Source organism: Diabrotica virgifera, chromosome 3 (genome assembly GCF_917563875.1).
Source record: "Diabrotica virgifera virgifera chromosome 3, PGI_DIABVI_V3a".
In the NCBI taxonomy this organism is placed as follows: domain Eukaryota; kingdom Metazoa; phylum Arthropoda; class Insecta; order Coleoptera; family Chrysomelidae; genus Diabrotica; species Diabrotica virgifera.
Window position 1 is genome coordinate 184153880 of NC_065445.1, and position 21921 is coordinate 184175800.

General features: G+C 32.2%; 1 protein-coding gene and 1 long non-coding RNA gene across 3 annotated transcripts in view; one reads left to right on the forward strand and one right to left on the reverse strand.

Annotated features, from left to right (window-relative positions):
* Positions 1 to 21921, reverse strand: part of LOC126881452 (glutathione S-transferase-like) — a 137783-nt gene that overhangs the window by 75806 nt on the left and 40056 nt on the right. For both annotated transcript variants that reach the window (XM_050645735.1, XM_050645736.1), the window contains exon 3: positions 14339 to 14506. In XM_050645735.1, the coding sequence (XP_050501692.1) occupies positions 14339 to 14506 (168 nt within the window). The remainder of the gene's footprint in view (positions 1 to 14338; positions 14507 to 21921) is intronic.
* On the forward strand, positions 1222 to 6316 carry LOC126881457 (uncharacterized). The gene is made up of 2 exons (XR_007696860.1): positions 1222 to 2049; positions 6101 to 6316. It is a non-coding gene; the product is annotated as an uncharacterized LOC126881457 (long non-coding RNA).

Here is a 21921-nt window from a genome sequence, read left to right on the forward strand (position 1 = left end):
ATGTCAAGAAGAAGTTTATGAGAATATCGAAACCTCAAAGAAATAACGAAAATCTCTTCATAAACGGATCCAATATCGAACGAGTCGACCAATATGCATACCTTGGAACAATGATCAACTCTACAGGAGATTACTTACAGGAAATCAAAATCAGAATAGAAAAAGCTAGAGCAAATTTTAACAAAATGAGAAAAGTGCTCTGCACAAGAGATTTGAAGTTGGAGCTAAGAGTTAGGTTGGCTAGGTGCTATATACGTTTTCGCGACTTTGTTTTATGGAATGGAAGCTTGGACCTTGAATGCTGCATCAATGAAAAAACTAGAATCATTCGAGCTGTGGGTGTACAGAAGAATTCTAAAAATATCGTGGACAAAACACGTCACAAACAAAGAGGTTCTGAGAATGATGAATAAAGAAATGGAAATCCTAAATACCATCAAAACAAGAAAATTGGAATATCTCGGACATATTACACGTGGAGAGAGATATAGCTTGCTCCAATGACAGCTATGTACGCATTCGATCCCGCTTGGCGGCGCGAGTCTAGTTGGAGGTCAACGTTTTGACAATTCGTGAAGTTTGTATATCGTCGCCTCAAAGCAACAGTAGGATCTGTAAAATAATGTAGTTTCGAGAAAAACGCAATTGAAAATTTTACGAAACTTCAGTAATTAATAATTTTTTTTATATTTGAATGGATTTACATGGAATTTTGTTTAAGTAGGTACCTAACTTTACATGCATAACATAACCATTTATAATAATTCATAAAAAAGTGAAAAATAATTGGAAAAAAATTAGTTGTCCTACTGTTGCCCTCAAAGATAATCTGTTTTTTAAAGATATCCGTAAATTTCTGTTATATAAACTTATATTGCACTAAAGTTTTGTTTAAAATTTTACACATTTCAATACAAAAAACAAAACAATTTTGTTGTTCAAATATGTTATTACATAAATTATAACATGAACATATATACTTGTTTTTCACAAATTTAAAAATTTTACAAGATAATAAACAAAATAAAATAAAAAAAACATCAGAATCAGTTTTGGTAATAGCGAATGCTTATAGTTGTGTAAGTAAAAACTTATTGCATTTTCTTAAATCAGCCTGAAATTTTTAAAGGGGAATTTATTATAAATTTAACTTACATTTTTCCTGTGCTTAATACATTCCAGATTACAACAGAACTCAGAATCAGTATTATTTTTGTTCGCTAAATACACTAAATACTGACTTCTAGATACCCATATGTAACAGATTAATACTCACGACGGACCTGTAAGAGACGATTTATCGGTTTTGTTTAGTTTAAGTAAAAAAAAGTGTGTGAAATCATTCTTGTCGGTGACGAACTATCGTTTTCGATAAAGAATGAATAATTTGGTAGTCGGAAATAAATCTTTGTTCGAATAAGTTGTCGCTTTTAATTTTTAGTTTACAGTTCAGGTGCGGGATATTCTACGTGCTATAATATATCGCTTTGGCCGTTTATGTTATTGTTGTTTCTTGCGGTGCAGTTTGAACGTAATATTTCTATGCAGATAATTTTTTTGTCTGGGTGACTAATTAAAGTGTTTCGTTAAAAAAATAATACGGGAGAGTGTACAATAATTTAAGTGATACGAAAGTGTTCTTTGTTTAGTTTAAATATAAGGTTTAAACTATAATAGAGATATACGGTCTGGATTCTTCAGCTGGTGTTTATTTTGGACAATCACGACGCAGGAAGTTTTTTTAATTTAAATATACGGTTTAAATTAATCAGTTTCTGATGTAAATACAAGGTTTAACCTGTAAATTTGGAAACTATTTATAAAAGTGATGCGTTTCTTTTGTTTAGTTTGAATATAACTAAGGTTTGAACTAGATATTTATTTCTTTGTTAATTTAAAAATACGCTTTGAATTATTAAGTTATAGTTTAAATAAAAGGTTTAAGGCTATGACTTTAGTGAGTTATACCTACATTATATTGCATAGGTATTTTGTTGTCTAGATACACGGTCTGGACTTTTGATGCTTATTTTGGAAAATGGCGACGCAGTAAGTTTTTAATTTAAATATAATATCTACGGTTTAAAGCTTTTTTATCAGCTTTTGGTTTAAATACAAGGTTTAATCTCTAAATTTGGAGACTATAAGTGATAAGTATTTTCTTGTTTAGTTTAAATATAAGGTTTGGGCTAGATATTTATTTAATTGTTAATTTAAAAATTCGTTTTTAATTAACTAAGTTGTAGTTTAGATAAGAGGTCTAAGCTATAACTTTAGACATTAGTAGGTACATATTGTGTTGACTATATACAATAGTGCGTGTTAATTCTGATAGATTGAACATAGCTTAAATATACGGTTTAAACTATTAACTTATAAGATAGAGTAAATATATAAGGTAGATCCTGAAGTAGATAGAAAAGGTCCTATTCATCAAGTAGTAGGGAAAGTTCTCGTGATAGATATAGATATCACAACACGACAATTGTTTCAAATTGAAGCCAGGCACCTTCAAGACGACTGAGAGTGAGTACAAACCATATTTATCAGTACCACACGACTGAGAGTGAGTACAAACTATATATATGTAACAGTAACTAAGAATAATATGTATTCTTACTATATTCCAATGAATAATATTCCTATGAATAATATGTATTCCAATGTGCATGACTAAAAATAATTCTGCTAAGTATAATGCATGTTACTTTATTGATTGTGGTGTAAATGGCCATGTATTTAGAGGTTATGTTGGTTCGGGTAGCATTGCTGTTACTTCACGTTATACCGAAGCCAGAATATTGAATTTAGATCTAAGATCTGTAAAAAATAATGTTACGTGGTTACGGAATAGATATGGTAATATGTGGATTAGGCAAGGTGTGGGCCGCTCTGTGAATCGAGGTGTAACGCCAATGTTAAGGATTGAGTGGTCTAGCCATCTTTGTCTGTCGCATGCTCGGGATTGCTTGGTTAAAAGAGATGGGTTGCGCTTCTTTCCTCAGTATGCCTTGTCTACGGGTTACGGTGGTGGATGAGTTTTTGCAAACTCTGAGATTTGTATTGGTTTATTTATGTGTAATGTATTGGTTTATGTAATGGTCGATTTAGCATTAGCCAGAGTTAGGGTTCTAGTTGTCCCGATGCTTTTGTTAAAACGGTTTTGTGCGACTGCCCCGATGGTTTTGGACGACGGTCCCGATGGTTTTGGATGACGGTCCCGATGGTTTTGGACAACGATCCCCATGATGTTGGACGACGATCCTCCTATGTTGTGGACGACGGTCCCGATGATTTTGGATGACGCTCCCGATGGCTTTGAATGACGGTTCCGATTGTTTTGAACGGCGATCCTATGGTTTTGGACGAAGACTGCCTTTCAAGTAGGAAGAATGCTGTACCAGAGGTACGAGCTGTTGACGGTTCCGAGACAGTCTTTCAAAGACTGCCGTTTAACGAGGAAAAGTACGTGACGTAGTACAAGGACTTTTAGATAATGACATTATTCGTGAATCTAATTCACCATATGCCAGCCCGATACTACTAGTTAAAAAGAAAAATGGAGAAGTAAGGTTATGTGTTGACTACCGTACATTAAATTGGAAAACAGTCAAGGACCGATGTTCCCTACCTCGAATTGATGATCTTTTAGACCGCCTCAACGGTTGCCATTACTTTAATAGTTTAGATCTAGCAGCAGGATACCATCAAATAGCATTAGAAGAAGACTCTATTGCTAAGACAGCATTTATCACTTCCACGATCATTATGAGCATCTACGCATGCCCTTTGGATTAGTCAACGCTCCAGCAGTTTTCTAAAGGATAATGAACGAGATTCTAGGTTCATTTCGTTTTACTACTGCTCTTGCTTACCTAGATGATATTCTCATACCATCGGCAAATGTCGAAAATCGTCTTACAGGTTTAGAAACGGTGCTAGAACTGATTAAGAAGTCTGGCAGAACACTAAGACTTCAAAGATGTCATTTTACTCCCACCAACGTTCATCAGGTCCGCCAGTTTCTGGGTCTCAGAAATTTATCAGTAATTTCGCAGCTATTGCAAAGCCACTTTCTAATCTGATGAAAAAGAATATCACATTTAACTGGTCAGCTGATAAACAATGTGCATTCGTAGATCTCAAAGCAAAACTAACGTCAAGGCCACTGCTGGCGATATACGATCACGAGGCAGTTATGGAACATCACACAGATGCTAGTAAAATAGGAATCGGAGACATCTTACTACAAGCGCAACCAAATGGAGAATTAAAGCCGATCCAATATTTAGCTGGTCAACTACCAAAGAAGAATAAAACTACCACAACTATGAGCTTGAAACGCTAGCCGTGGTTAATTCGCTGAAAAAGTTCAGAGTATATAATTTGTTAGGTATTCAATTTAAGGTTGTCACCGATTGTAATGCGTTGCTTGTTACACTAACTAAAAGTGATCTGATTTCAAGGATTGGTAGATGGTGGTTGTCTACTCAAGAATTTGATTTTGAAGTCGAATATCGTGCTGGCTCAAAAATAAACCATGTCGATGCCCTAAGCAGGAATCCTGTTGTCACCAATGAAGAATATGATGAGCTACCAATTCTACATGTAAATATAAGTGAGGATGATTGGGTGCTATCTGCACAACTTACTGAAAACCGCTGTAAAATTCTACACAAAATCTTGCCTGGAGTACCCGCTAGTGCAAAAGAACGAAAGGTTCATCAGGAGTATGTTCTAAAAGATAACAGAATTTTTGGAAGGAAGGCGTTGGGTGGTACCCAACGCAGCAAGAAAGAATATTTTAACGTACTACCATGATGGTGCAGGCCATTTCGGATTGGATAAGACCTTAGAGGCTATTCAGAAAAGATACTGGTTTCCTGAAAGGCGAAATTATATGAAGAACTATATCTCGTGTTGTTTAGGTTGCCTATATAATAAGAAACGAGCCGGTAAACGACTGGTAGTCTAAACCCAATAGAGAAAAGGGTAATACCAATGGATACAATCCATTTGGATCATATAGGCTCCTTTACGAAGAGCAAAAGAAAGAACAGCTCTGTTATCGTGGCTGTGGATGGATTCACGAAGTTCACCTTTATGAAAGCAGTGCCCAATACAAGTACGAATCCTTAATAAAATTCCTAAATGAAATTATAGAGATTTTTGGTGTTCCACGACGCATAATCTCGGATAGAGGCACCACATATACAAGCCAGACTTTCAAAAGCTTTTGGGCTAGCCTCGGAATAAAACACGTTTTATGTGCCACCGCTACTCCAAAGGAAAACGGCCAAGTAGAGCGGATGAATCGCGTCATCCTTAATGCTCTGACTACAACAGTCCAAATCGAAGAGCGTTTGGATGAAGTGATTAGTAAGGTTCGGTGGGGAATAAACTCAACAGTTTGTTCTACTACCGGCAAATCGATTTACGAGATGTTCCTGGGTAATCGGCCTAGAGACATAAATGATGCATTTCTTAGCGTTGAGGTATGCGAAGACGAACATGAGGACTTGGCGGAAGTTAGAGAGGAGGTTTCTGATAGGTTTGCCGAACAGCAGCTGGTTCAGAAACGGGCCTACAACTCCAGACATGTTCGTCCTCATGTATACGAAATCGGGCAACACGTGCTCGCAAAGAAGGCGAAAAGCGCCAATGATGGTAAAAGTACCCAGCCGAACATGAGGATTTGATTGTAGTTAGAGAGGAGGTTTCTGATAGGTTTTCCGAACAGCAACTGGTTCAGAAACGGGCCTACAACTACAGACATGTTCGTCCTCATGTATACTAAGTCGGGCAACACGTGCTCGTAAAGAAGGCGAAAAGCGCCAATGATGGTAAAAGTACCAAGCTCGAGCTACGCTATAAGGGTCCCTTTATAATAACGAAAGTACTCGATAAAGATCGATATGTCGTAGAAGATATGCCAGGAGTGAAACGTACGCGCCTGTCATACAAGGGTATACGTCCCTCTGATAAAATAAAGTTATATAAAACGGGTGTAAGCTCGGATACGTCCGAGGAAGAAGTCAACTTACACCAAGATGCTTAGGCTTATTACGGTAACTAATTTATGCTTTTGTTTCTGTTACAGGTAAACGTCACTGATTCTTCTCGAGGACGCGAAGATGTCAGGTTTGGCCGACTGTAACAGATTAATACTCACGACGGACCTGTAAGAGACGATTTATCGGTTTTGTTTAGTTTAAGTAAAAAAAAGTGTGTGAAATCATTCTTGTCGGTGACGAACTATCGTTTTCGATAAAGAATGAATAATTTGGTAGTCTGAAATAAATCTTTGTTCGAATAAGTTGTCGCTTTTAATTTTTAGTTTACACATAATTTTTATAATTTCAATTTAAATTGGCTGAATTATTCATTTTTACTCTTAACATACACCTTTTAACATCAATGTAATAGAACTATTGTTTAAGATTACTGAAGACTGAAGATAAAATTGTGACCGCAAGCTGGATAATATAAACAAAGACATAATCGCATCTCAGCAATAACTACATGGCAACAGTAGGATATGTGCGTAAGATAACTTAGTGTTGCATTAATATTGATGACCAAAATGGGTAAAAGACAAAATATAATGGTATCATAATATGTATGTTGTCTTAGTGTTGCATTATAGAATTTGATCTAAAATGAATTAAGCTACACAAGGATATGTAATATTATGAAAAAAGTATTTCACTTTTTATTTATCTTAGTGTTACACTCAACACAAGGGTTTATTTCGAATCATTTGACATGGACATCACAAAAGTAATTTTTTTACATATCCTACTGTTGCTTTGAGGCGACGCGACGATATGGTGTTTTTGATTACGATTTAACAAATAATAAATTATGGCCGAAAAATATGGATCTTGGGCTGTTTGTGCATTGAAAAACGAATTGAGTAGAAGGAATGCGAGAGTTACTGGAGAAAAGGAAGCCCTTATTGAATGATAAACTATATTAATCATCGTCTCAATGTTTTATTTCTATAGCTCAGAGGGTATAAATCTAAGGGTATTTATTTGGTATTGACTCACTCCCCCCCCCCCGAGTCTAGTGTGTATATGATATCTGCCTTACTGTTTTATCAAAGGTAATACCACGAGTCCTCTAAATTTTATCGATAATTTTTTTTGTTTTTACGAAAACTTCTTTATTTGGTAAAATTACGAAAACAAACCGAATGATAAAATCACGAGTCCGAAAGACGAGTGATTTTATCCATTTCGGTTTGTTTGAGTTATTTTACCCTAAATAAAAAAGTTTAAGTATGAAAACGAAAAAATTTATCAAGCAAAATTTAGAGGACGAGTGGTATTTGAAAAGATTATTTTGTGAACCAATATGTATTATTAGTAAATACGGGCATCTGTGAAATATTTTTAAGACAACTAGGATCAATGTCTTAAGTAGGTTATAGATAAATTATTTTATGATTTAAAAATGAACCAATTTATTTATTATATTGTTAATACATAAAAAACGGTTTAAATCGAAAATGAACAATTATTAAAAACACAATTTTTATAACTAATATGAGATTTTCCAATGTCGTTCGTAACGTATTATGTGAAATTTAGGGTACCTTAAGTTTTATCAGGGAAGAATAAAATAAAAAATACTGTTTTATCAAGGAAGAGGCTGTTTTATCAGTATTACACTCAATGATTGGCTAGAACGACGCGTGGTGATTGGCTGAAAAGGCAAAAACGTCAGAATTTGGCAGGTGAACAAAATAATCAATTTAAAATTCCCAACTAAGTACGCTCGCCATTAATTTTTGTGTTTATCTCATTTAAAAATGTGATATTTTCAAAATATGGCCGCCATGAGAGTTGTGCATTTGGGGTAAAGGTTTAAGCATGGGTTGAGTGCAGTTGATTCTGCAATGTTGTCTTATTTAAAAAAATTATAATTCCTTATAGAAATATAGAATGTGTTAATTTAATTAAGTATAATTATTTGGGTGTTTGTCTAGGTGAAAGGCGACCTTAAATTTAAGGTGATTAGGGTAAGGTTTGATCAGGTTATGTTTTAGTCATTAAAGAATATTTGAATGGTACTAGGCCACTTTAATTTTCAGTTATTAACTTGTTTATATTGATTAGGTTAGGTTTGATCAGGTTATGTTTTAGTCATTTTAAAGCATATTTTAAAGGTAATATGCCACTTAAATGTTCAGTTATTAACTTGTTTATATTATTTTCGATGACGCTAAATTAGGTTTAGTCAGGTTACGTTTTAGTCACTAAAAAATATTGAGAACTTGAGAATTATTTCAAATTATTATTTCACATTTTTCTATATTATTATTTCAAATATATAGGGCAGTCAATGAGGTTATTTGGCTGATAATTCCATCCCACTATATAGATTTACTTGATATTTTCACAATAAGTAGAGAATAGCTTAAGAAACAAAGTCTACCCTATGTCGATGTGCGCTTTTATCTTGGGGGTGGTTCCCACCCCTTCTAGGGGGTGTAACATTTTTTGGTTAAAATAACCACGGAAGTGGCTAGAGAACCTAATTCTAAGCAAAAAATGTTCAATAATTTTTTTTTGAAAACTCATTAATTTTTGAGTTATTCGTGGTTGAAAATTGGCTGTTTTCATTGAAAATGACACCTTTTCGGGCGTTTTTTTTGCGAATACCTTAAAATCTATGCATCTAACGAAAAAAACTATACAAAACATTTTTGTAGCTTATAAAAAACAAAGAGATTCGTTCCTTCATATATCTTCTAGTTATAATACAAAAAGAGATGTGGTAGGTGAGAAGAGTTTGTTTTTTTGGTGCATACTGAAATCGGTGTATTCAACTTGAAATAAAAGAGAAACGGTCAATTTTAGTTGTATAATGCTACCAGTACCTTTTGTAAAAAATGTGGTTCATTTAACCCCTCATCCATCAGAATTTAAATGCATCGTTTTCCTTCTACAATACTTTTTATTATAGTGTTATTTCTATGTTCAAAAAGTTGGACGGGTTTAAAATGAATAGTTTTTGAAAAAAATTTGATCAAATTATAGAGCGCATTTTTAAGTTTTCTTAGAATTTTCCTTTTTCTCCATGTAACTCGAAAATGTAAAGTTACTGTCTTAGTTACTCCATGTAACTAAGAAAAAAAGGTACCACACAAAAATATAGGATTTTGTTTAATAAAAATTTTGTTTTGTGTTTCATTATTGTATCTCTTATCATTTTCAAGTTACATGTAGAAAAAAAAGATTTTTAAGGAAATCTAAAAATGCGCTCTATAAATTTATTTTATTTTTTTTTAAACCATTCATTTTAAACCCGTCCAACTTTTTGAACCCGTACATAATACTATAATAAAAGTTATTCTAGAAGTAAAATGATGCATTAAAATTCTGGTGGATGAGAGGTTAAGAAAACTTCTCATTTTTTCTTAAAATACATTAATCATAAATTTTTTGCAGCATATCTCGCTTAGTTTGAATGCAACATACCTTTAATATTGCTCATTTTAAAGATCTTTTTAAGCACTACAAAAGGTATTAATATCATTATACACCTAGAATCGACCGTTTGTCTGTTATTTCAAGTTGAATACAACGATTTGAGCATGCACCAAAAAACCAAACTATTTTCACCTATCATATCTCTTTTTATATTATAACTAGAAGATTTATGAAGGAACTACTCTTTTTGTTTTTTTATAAGCTACAAAAATGTTTTATATAGTTTTTTTAGTTAGATGCATGGTTTTTAAGATATTTGCAAAAAACCGTTCGAAAAGGTGTTTGTTATGTTTCAATGAAAATGGCCAATTTTCAACCACGAATAACAAAAAAATATTGAGTTTTCAAAAAAAATATATAGAACAGTTTTTGCTTATAATTAAGTTATCTAGCCACTTTCGTGGTTATTTTAACCAAGAAATTTTCTACCCGCGAGAAGGGGTGGGAACCACCCCCAAGATAAAAGCACAATCGGCATAGGCTAGACTTTGAATTAGGAGATAAGTAGAAGTTATTCTCAAAATTTCATTAAAATCCATGCAGTAGGATAGAATACAGGGTGATCAACTTCTGTGACAATGTCCAATATATCTGTTATTATAAAATATGTGAAAAAAAGTTGTTAATAAAAGTTATAGACACCTTTAATCTACACATTTTAAAATTAGTGAGAAATATACAGGGTCCTCCATAACACGGTGCCAAACCAAAGTTATGCCAAAAATCTGGTTTCTCTACATTTTTATGATTAAAAAGATATAACACTTATAGGGTTATACTTATACGTCTAGTGTTATACTGAGTGTTTCAAAGTTATGAGCACTTTTATCAAAAAATCATACTGATTTGATCGCCCTGTATGATTCTAACAGTATAATATAAACTTATTTTTTTACTGCTGTTGACTGTCAATATGAAAGTAGTTTTGCAACAACGTACAGTTTCTTTATTACTACACAAATTGTATACAGGGTAAGTCAAAATGCAAATAAAATATTTTCTTCATATTTTTAAATGGAACACCCTGTATTTTATATTACCATCGAAAAGTTCTTTCATTATACTTGCATATCTTTTAAATATTCCCTATACCTAAAGTTCTTAGTTTTCGAGATATTTTAGTTTTATTGTTGATAACTCATAGATACGTTTATTACAGTAAATGAATTACCCTTAATATTAGAAACTTCCAATGAGTTTGTTAATGATAATTAGAATTAGACTGCATTTCATTTTTTTCTCCAAGTTTATGGTAAATTCTATACAATAACGACAATTTTATATTTACTAACCAAATGATATTAATTTTCCGCGAAGAAGTGGGAACTATAAATTTCTGCAAGTTCTTGTTTAAGGTGGCTTTGAAATAATTGACAAAAGAACTGTCAGATGTAAGATTTTAATTATGTGTACGTTTTTATTTTTGTTATTGATTATAATTGTTTGCCATATTGTTATAATTGTTACCTAACAATGAATTTTAGCCGTGAAGAAATGACAGACATGATATGGGTTTTAGGACAGTGTTTCAAAAACTCATTAGTTGCCACAAGAATTTATAAAAAACGGTGTCCATAGCGTCAACAACCAAATAAGAGATCATTTGACAACTTATTAGACATGTTTAATCGTACTGGTTCTGTTTATGAAGCAAAGGAAAAAAAATCATTATTACGGATGAAAATGAATTAAATGTTTTACTACCTGTTACATAAAATCCTCATACAAGTATTCAAAATATTACAAGAGAGCAAAATATAAGTTATGGATATATCCAAAATATACTCAAGAAAAACAACATGCACCCATATCATATACAATTACATCAGGAACTTGTTGGGGATGATTTCGAACGAAGAGTACAATTTTGTCAATGGTCACAACAACAAATAGTTATACAGAGAGATTTTTTTGAGTTTGTGCTTTTTTTTGAGACGAGGCCACATTCCACAAAAATGGTAGTGTAAACAGATACATAGATACAATCTCAGACGCATAGTCAAACGAGATGGTCCTTAAATGTTTGGTGTGGAATCATAAGCAATTACGTTATAGGTCCTTTTTTCTTTGAGGAATCAATAAATGGTGAGGTTTATTTAAATTTTCTAGTGAATAATTTACCTATTCTACTTGAAAATGTACCATTAAACATCCGGCAACATATGTGGTTCCTTCACGACGGAGCCCCTGCTCACCACAACGCACTTGTCAACGGTGAACTCAATGAACTATTTCCTAAAATATGGATGGGAAGAGATGGGCCATTTCACTGGCCACCCAGATCACCAGAATTAAACGAAGTTGACTTCTTTTTTGGGGTTATTTTAAAGACGTAGTGTATAGGACACCTCCAAGAATAGTTGATATGAAAATAAGGATTCAAAACGCCTTTCAAAGTGTCACACAACAAATGCTTACAAACATCAGTAGGTCTTTCGAAACTCGTCTCCAGGGTTGTGTAGACGTTATGGGAGGTCATTTTGAACACCTTTTATATCATAAAAAGTGCGTTGAACATTTTTTTTATTTAATTTAGTTTTTTTTTAATAAATTTTAATGAATTAAACTATTGTTATTAATAACTAAGTAATACATGTTGTTATCAACAATAAAACTAAAATATCTCGAAAACTAATAACTTTAGGTATAGGGAATATTTAAAAGACATGTAAGTATAGTGATAGAACTTTTCGATAATAATATAAAATACAGGGTGTTCCATTTAAAATTATGAAGAAAATCTTGTATTTACATTTTGACTTACCCTGTATACAATTTGTGTAGTTATAAAAAAATTGTACATTGTTGCAAAACGACTTTAATATCGACAGTCAAAAGCATTAAAAAAATAAATTTATGTTACACCGCTAGAAACATACAGGGCGATCAAATCAGTATGATTTTTTAATAAAAGTGCTCGTAACTTTGAAACACTCAGTATAACCCTAGACAAGTGTTATATCTCTAGAATCAGAAAAATGTAGAGAAACCAGATTTTGAATAAAATACTGGGTGTTCCATTTAAAAAAACATAACTTTTGTTTGGCACCGTGGTATGGAAGACCCTGTATATTTCTGACTAATTTTAAAATTTGTACATTAAAGGTGTCTATAACTTTTATTAACAACTTTTTTTCATATATTGTATAATAACAGATATATTAAACTTTGTCACAGAAGTTGATCACCCTCTATACTGGTATAATATATTTACCAATCAACATTGTAAGTCTATCTTCATATTGTAAACGTTCTTATACTATACAATCTTATTCTTGTACATTATACCATTGATTGAAATTGTACAAGAAATAAACAAAAAAAGTTTGGCAACACTGTGACTGGCAAACATTCAGATGCCAAATAAATTACGGTTAGGTTCAATACATACTCGTACAACATGTCTAAATTAAATATACAATTCTCTAAATAAATAACACCACATAAGTACTAAAAAATTAAGCAACTACAAAAAGGTACAAATACTATAAATAATTGAAGGGTCAGGGGAAAGAACGATGAATGTCTATCTGGAAGTTTTTCGGTAAAATGCGAAACAAAGTTACATATTTGTTGTGAAAACAACATTTAAATTAGTTCGCTTTTATGAAAATATTTTGACGATGTCCAATTAGGCAAAAGGGAATAATTAACCCCTTTCGCCACGGTGCGGTGGGGTGAGATTTAAAATAAAAACCTCCCCAACATTCATTGTTTTCCCCCTGGACGTAAAGTCCAATCTTGTGATGTGTTTTTAAGACAATTCTCACCGTTATTTCCCCTTGGCCATTCACAGGTTGATAGTACTCTTTCTAAGCTAACAGATTGCACAAAAATCGCAAAATGGCCAAAAATTGACATTCATCGTTTTCCCCTCGGACTCTTCAATTATTTATAAATAGTAATAAACTATTTTTCTACGGCCGTGCTTAAACAGCCACTTTCTAGCACGCATTTCGTTTCCGAAAGTTGCACTTTTCCGCACGGCGTGCGTAAAAGTAAATTTTCTCGCACGGCGTGCGGAAAAGTAGAATACCTTCTAATGTGGGATTATAATATACTATAATACATGCAATAAACTAATATTTAGATATTATTTAGATACTAATTTATTTCAAATGTATCTTATTGTGTTCATGTTCAATAATTCAATGAAATAAAAATTTTTTGACATAATATTTAAAAGTCAAATCAGTAGACAATTACAATGGTTTTAAATCATCATGGAAACCAATATCGTCGTCGTGGTAACCCATTATGTTGAAAGTTTGGTTTTGATAACCTTGTCAAAGAATTAATTTGTGTATTTTCACTCCTAAATAAAAATTGATATGACTCTATTTTTTGTGGCTTTCTTCCAAACGTACGGCCCTAGAAAAAATATTGTTCCTAACTCATGCGTAAAGTGTCTTCCCCGCACTCGACTGCTTGCCCGAACTCCGCTATCGCGTCGTTCGGGTCAACGGCAGTCTCGTGCGTGAAAGTATCACTTTCCGCACTAGTTAGTAAAATAACTATTTTAGTGGATATGTACCTATAAAATATACACGTCAAAACAAAATAAAATGCGCTTGCGTCAAACATAATTATTACAATATCGAAAACTCATTTCGACAGAGAAAATGCTGTCGAAGTCATTTCTATTCACTATTCCGATTGTAGAGATTTGGGAGTAGTCATGGAATACCGATTTGGACTATTTCAATTCGACTTGGTCACTTCTATTCGATTTTCCTTACTTCAATCATCGAAATGAGTTACAGAATAGGCATGAATAATACAACATTTTAAAATAAAAAGTTATGCAAGTTCCTTTTTAGGATTTATATTTAACTTACTTGCGCGTAAGTCATTGATGGTATCAACAGCAGCATCGATTTCCAAGTCTTCCCAATCGTTGGTTCCTACCAGTTTTACTTGCTTAGCGAGATAACGGCTGATGGCAATTGACTGATGGGCCACTTTTCCATCATGTTCCAAAAGTGGTGCTTGGCCGAAGGGAGTGGCTGAAAATAGTATAAAAAATATTCTATAATTATTTTGAGGACAATAAATATCACCTTTGAATACAGTTGAGTATGATACAATATTTACTAATATACGGGGTGGGCCAATAAAAACAGTCCACCCCGATATTTGGCAGTATTTATTAGATTTTAAGGAAATGACAAAACAGGTCGATTTTTGATCTAAGTGGGACACATTTTTACGGTACATAGTACATACACCTGTCATTTGTCAACCTCCTTCCTTCCACTTCCCCCACCCCTTATTTTTAAACATGGCGTCGTGTGCTAGCTCATTTCAAAGGGTATTCAATTCTGTATTCAGTAATATAAACATTAACATAATTATTTATACAGGGTGTCCAAGAAAAAAATGTTTTAATTAAATTAATTGACACAAAAAGAAGAATGTATGTAATTTATTTAATTCAAAATACATTCTACTGCTATGTAACAGAAAAAAAATGTTTTTTGATAAATAAACGTTGCTTTTCCCTTAATTTCAATGTTTAAGCTGACACCCATCTGCCTCTTGGTAGGTTGAATATTGAATTTAAGCAACAAACAATGTTTATTTATCAAATAAACTTTTTTTCTGTTTTCTGTCAGCAGTAGAATGTATTTTGGTTTAAATAAATTACATACATTCTTCTTTCTGTGTCAATTACTTTAATTCAAAATAATTTTTCTTGGTATAAATAATTATGTCAATGTTAATATTACTGAATAGAGAATTGAATAACCTTTAAAATGAGCTAGCACACGACTCCTATTCCCTATTTAAAAATAAGGGGTGGTGGAAGTGGAAGGGAGGGGGTTGACAAATGAAAGATGTATGTACCGCAAAAATATGTCCCCCTTAGATTAAAAATCGACCTGTTTCTTCATTTCCTTAAAATCTAATAAATACTGCGAAATATCAAGGTGGACTGTTTTCTTTGGCCCACTCTGTATATAGATGTTCCTTGACTAATACACGAGCGGCACACCCTCAAAAAAGCGCTTAAGCTAAGGCTCCACGGGCGACAAATTTACGCTAGCAGTAGCCGTTAAACGAACTTAAGGTTCCGCGGAACGGAATAGGAATAGCCGAACTGAACCGACTACGCACAATCCTGCCAACGGAATAGGCTATTCCTATTCCGTTCCGCGGAACCTTAAGTTCGTTTTACGGCTACTGCTAGCGTAAATTTGTCGCCTGTGGAGCCTTAGCCTTAGTTTTCGAGATACTAACCATGGAGGGGTGAATGGCTAATTTTATTTATACTTTATATTTTCGAGGGTTCTGAAAACGAAAATCAGGTTTATTTTGAATTTTATGTGGGGGAACATTGTTAAAATCGCAATTTTAACCTAAAAATAAAAAATGAAATCACGTTTTTTTGCGTTTACCTCGCTACAACTCTGTTCCATTTTAATATTTTTTTCTGAAATTTTTACAGTATATAGCTCTAACATTTCTAAAGACAACGGTACCTGTTTCAAGCTTTTATTCTTATCCTAATAAATGTTATGAATTTTTCAAAGAAAATGGTGCGGATTTGTGCATTGCAAAGTTTAATCGCAAAAGTTGTGTGACGAAGTTGTTTAGCTTCTTAATTACGTTTATGTTAAAATAGAGAGTACAAAGAAGTTTTCTGGTAAGTTAAGTAAGAAAAAAAAATAGTGCAACTTTTAATGTCGACATTAGAAATCCCCAATATAACGCTTATTTTTCGAGATACTGGCCATGGGTGGTGAATGGCTAATTTTTGTCTTAGATTATGTTTTTGACCGTGATAAAAACGATAATTAAATTTATTTTAAATTTTAGGTGGGGGAATATTGTCAAAATTGCGATTCTACCCTAAAAATAAAAAAATGAAATCACGTTTTTTTGCGTTTAGCTCGCTACAACTCTGGTCCGCTTTAATATTTTTTTCTAAGGTTTGTACACTATATGTCGCTCACTTTTTTGAAGATAATGGTTTCTGCTTTAAGCTTTTATTCTCATTCTAGTAAAAGTTATGAGTATTTTAAAGTACAAGGTGCAGATTCGTGAATTGCAAAGTTTAATCGCAAAATTTGACTGACAAAATTTGAAATATAGATCTTAAATTAAATTCAAAAATAAAACATGAGTACAGAGAAGTTTTTTGGAAAGTTTTGGATCAAAATGTTTTATAGAAAACAAACGGTGCAACTTTTAACATTTACGTTATAAATCCCTAACGCTAATTTTTAGAGATACTGATCATTGGTGGTAAATGGCTCATTTTTTTCTTATTTTATGTTTTTGATGGTGCTGAAAACGAAAATCAAGTTTATTTTGAATGTTAGGTGGGAGAACATTGTCAAAATCGCAATTTTGCTCTAAAAAAAATAAACCACGTTTTTCTTAAAATTAAAAGTTGCACCATATTTTTTTCTATAACACATCTAGACCTAAAACTCTCCTTAAAACTTCTTTGAACATAAACGTAATCAAAAAGATGAATTTTAAATTTTGTCACTTAATTTTTGCGATTTAACTTTGCAATTCACGAATATGCACCTTTGATTTTTTTAAATTCATAATTTTTATGAAGAAAAGACTGAAACACTACAGTTGCTTTCATAGTCTTCACAAAGTTGAGAAATATAAGCTGTAGAAATTTTAGAAAAAAATATTAAAATGGAACAGAGTTGTAGCGAGTTAAAAGTAAAAATTCGTGACTTAACTTTTTTGATTTTTAGGTTAAAATTGCGATTTTGACAATGTTCCCTCACGTATAATTCAAAATAAACCTCTTTTTCATTGTCAGCAACATCGAAAACATAAAATAAGATCAAAATTAGCCATTCACGGCCCATGGTCAGTATCTCGAAAAATAAGCGTTATTTTGGGGATGTATAAGGTCTATATTAAAAGTTGCGCCATTTTTTTTATTAAACATTTGTAACTAAAACTTTCCAGAAAACTTCTTTAAATTCTGTTTTAACAAAAACGTGATTAATAGGATAAATTTCAAATTTTGCCACTCAACTTTTGCGATTAAACTTTGCAATTCACGAATCTGCACCTTGTACTTTAAAAAATTCATACCTTTTACTAGAATAACACTAAAATTTTAAAACAGATACCGTTGTCTTAAAAAAAAGTGAGCAACATATAGTGTACAAACTTTAGAAAAAAATATTCAAATGGACCAGAGTTGTAGCTAGTTAAACGCAAAAAAACGTGATTTCACTTTTTTATTTTGTTTTTTAACCGTTTTTAAACGTTAAACTTGTTTTAAAAAATGTTTCATTGGGGTGATGAACAAATATCAAATTCATTTCTATTTATAGCTATGCAATTAGAGTGTATTTGGAATTCACCTAAATCATCTCTATTATAAAAATAAAATAGCCCGTGACAATGCTTGCACCAAAATTCAAGAGGAAATGGGTCGGATTCATTATTAAATTTCTTACAATTATCCACAGCAATATTTGCTTGTTTAATTCATTCCGACTTAAAATTGACAATAATGGATGAGCTATCAAAATACCTACGTACCTACGATTTTGCTGCGATTAACAATTAAGCACAAATTAAAGCAGTTAGGTATAGGAAATGCTTAAGAAATTAAAAAGTACCATTAAATAGCATTTCATTACAATACTAAAATACAGGGTGTTCCATTTAAGAAAACTCAGAAAATACTCATTCCGAGTTTCGACCAACCCTGTACACTAAAATTGAAAATTTAGCTATACTAATAATTCTTAACAATAGTAGACTATATTAAAAACCATTTAAATATAAAGATAATTTTTGATGTCAAACTACTACAATTCTACAGGGTGTGAAAATTGCTACGAAATTAATAAAAAAACGTAATTATCTTTTAAACTACCCTGTATAATATTACAAAACCTTATATTTTAAGAAAGAAGAAATCAGGGAGAATAGATGAAAATATTTTCATTAAATAGACCAGTCTTAAAACCCCTTTATTCCAATTTTCATGATTAAGTTGTCTTTAGTTCTCGAGATATTTCTAATAGACCCTTTATCTGCCTCACCCTATATATTATAAAATGTACTTAATATAAAAAGAATTGAATTTTTAGAAAGTTTTCTTAATGCATAATATATAGTTTTATATATAGAAAATATAGTTTTCTAAGGGCCGGTTTTTCAGTGCTGGGTTAACCTATTGATTTTTTGGTCACCGAAATATTCATGGTTAATCAGTTTTTCAGTACTAGGTTAGAGCTTAAACTCGTTTAAGTTAACCACGATTTTAACCGATCCTCGTTAGATGGTTTAACTCCGAATTTTGCGGTTACGCTTGCGGATTGGTGCAGTGAATGAATCATATGTTTATTTTTTTGAGTACATGCCTGACAGAAGGGATTAAGTCGACTTTACATTACATGATTTATCATGTGATTTGTCATATGAATTGGTCATGGAGTGAAATTTACATGTTTACACTGTGTGATTTGTCATATGATTTTGCATTGTTTATACGGCTCGTTTTGTCATAAGCATTGTCATGCGGCTCGTCATGGGAAAAATCATATGACAAATCACATGATAAATCATGTAGTGTAAAGTCGACTTTAGTTGGGTTATGTTATTTTCTTTCATCGCGGGAAGTATTTTAATACCTCCTTTTAGGAGGTATTAAAGAAAATTAAAGAAGAAAATTATTAGTATTGAAATTATAAATTATTATCGTTATTATGTAGGAAGGAATTATAAGGAAATATATTTAAATATAACTGTAACAGGTACCTATGTTTACACTTACTGTAACAGGATTTAATGCATGATTCCTAGTAATATTTTAAGAAGATTATTTTATATTTGTCTACACAGCAAAATACTTAATTATTTGCCAAAGAGTCTGATTTCCTGGTCAATCTGTTCTAATAGTGATAACACCGTGGTCTTTGACAAACAAAATCGGAAGAAAAGTCTAAATCGTCCCAGTAATTCTAATTCTCTTCTGTTATGAAACCGAGGTAGACGTTATGAACTAAACAAAGATTCCGAACTTGATATTGCATTGCATTAATCATTTTTTTAATTTGGTTATGAAATTGTCTTTTCAGTATTTATTTTTCTGTCAAATTGTTCATTATTTCTCGAATTGCACATGCTCACGTACAGTTACTACTGCCAACAGAAGAAAAAAATGGTTAGCTAACCGAGATTTTCTTAACTTGATTTAAAGCACTGAAAAACGCTATGAGGGTTGAAATACTGGTTAAAATTTAAACTAGGTTAGCTAACCAAAATTTTAACCGTTCACTGAAAAACCGGGCCTTAATGCAATATATCCGTTCCAGCGCAAATAATTACAGTCCATACCATAATTAAAACCTAACATACCTTAATATACCTACATTTGTCAAAGTACTCAGAAATACCTAAAAAATAAGCTCCGAAAGAAGTTGACAGCATCAAAATTAAGTAAATTATCCTAAAAAAAATAAAGTACACTAGATTGGCGATTATCCGAGGTATCTGGGACCGTGACTACCTCGGATATGGAAAAACTCGGTTAACACTGAGATTGGTTATGTTGATAGAAAAACACGTAAATAACCATAACTGTGGATATTTTAATCATAAAACTAATAACTTTTACTATCTATAAAAGATAAAAACATTTACCTTATCAATATTACTGTTTAAAAAAATATTTGATTGATTTTTTCGTAAGCTTCATTCCTGTTTTTGAGGCGGCGATGTTGCGCCAAGGTAGAAAGTTGTAACTCACCAGTTATGACTTTTGCCTCGGTTAACCGAGGGGCTCGGATAACCGAGACTCGGATAATCGCGAGTCTACTGTATTTGAAAGACAAGATGTAATACAGTTTTATATATCTTCAAACTACCTTTCAAATAGTTGTATGTGCCTGATATCACAAAAATTAACAGTTATTCCAAAAAAAACATTTTTTGGAAAATTTTTGGAGTACATATAAGTTTTGATGCTATCAACTTCTTCTGGAGCTCATTTGATAGGTATTTCTAAGTACATACTTTGACAAGTGTTTAGTAAGTATAATATGTTATAAAATGCATCGTTTTCCCGTTATTTAAGATTGGATCCTTAGATTTGAGTACACGCAGAAAAAAAATATACAGTGGAACCTCGATAAGTCGGATTAATAGAAACCGCGGCCGATCCTGGTTATCGAAAATCCGGGTTAGCCGGAGAATATGGTAAAAATTAATAAAATACGGTATACCTACAGATAAACTCCATTATAATTGCAAAAACATGAAGAGTATAGAGTATAGAGCAGGGGTGGGCAAACTTCTTTTAGTAAGGGCCACAAAATATTTTTGGCCTATTACCAAGGGCCACAATATTTGTTACCTTAACATGTTCGAATTTTTAACTTTTTACTAATTTTGTTTAAGGGGGGGGGTATGGTTTGAAATCAACATTTCAAGCACTTTTTCTTGAATTTTGTTTGCAATTATTGTAGAAATATTTTATTTTTAAAGTAAATAAACATATTCAGTACAATCCGAAGATTATTCAAAAAAAATTCAAGACCAAATATTGAAAAATAAGCAAACGGTGGCAAATTTTTACAGGCAGCTCCAAAAAAATGGATTTAGCAGTAGAACTCGTCAATGGATCATAGGAAACACAAAATTCAAAAATATTTTATTAGTTTATGAGTTTCTCGAGGTAACGCTGTTGAGTTTTTTAGTTTTAACGATTTTTGAGTTTTTGATATCACTCAAAATACAAGTCAAAATAAGGAAATTTTTGTAAAAAAATGGTGAAAATCAACATATTTATTATTGTTAACCAAAACGTATCTCGACAGAGTTACCTCACGAAATTTCTAAAGAAAATATATGAAAAATTTCAGGTGGATCTGTCAAGTAGATAGTTTTTGAGTTACAATGTCCACCGCCTTTGAAAAAAGCAGTTTTGGGAAAACGCGTTTGGTTTCGCAAACTTTTATTTAAATTTATTTTTTGTTTGTCAAATCGTAAAGTAATGCACTCCGGAATATGTTTTTGAATCGCAGAGTAATTTACAAAAGAGACGGAGCAGCTGTTGAACGTATCTCACTACGCTCATTTTACTGCAAAGCGAGTCGAAGGTAGGGATATTAAGCATGGGTTACTTCCGGTAATTTTACTCCGGTCAAGCTGAAAATTTTAGAGACTATTCTTGAAGTTTATTTATTTATTTATTTATGTAATTTCACTTAAAATAAAGTTTAAAATAAATATAGGTATGTACTTTCGTTAAAAATAATAAAAAAATCAAAAATTTCAAATTTTTCAAACCGTACCCCTCTCCCCTAAACAGCATTCTCACTTAATTAAGCATGATATTTCCCTTAAATATATGTGTATCTATATATTTATTTATTTTTATTTTATCTATGAACATCTGATTTGTGACATCTAATGCGATTTACTA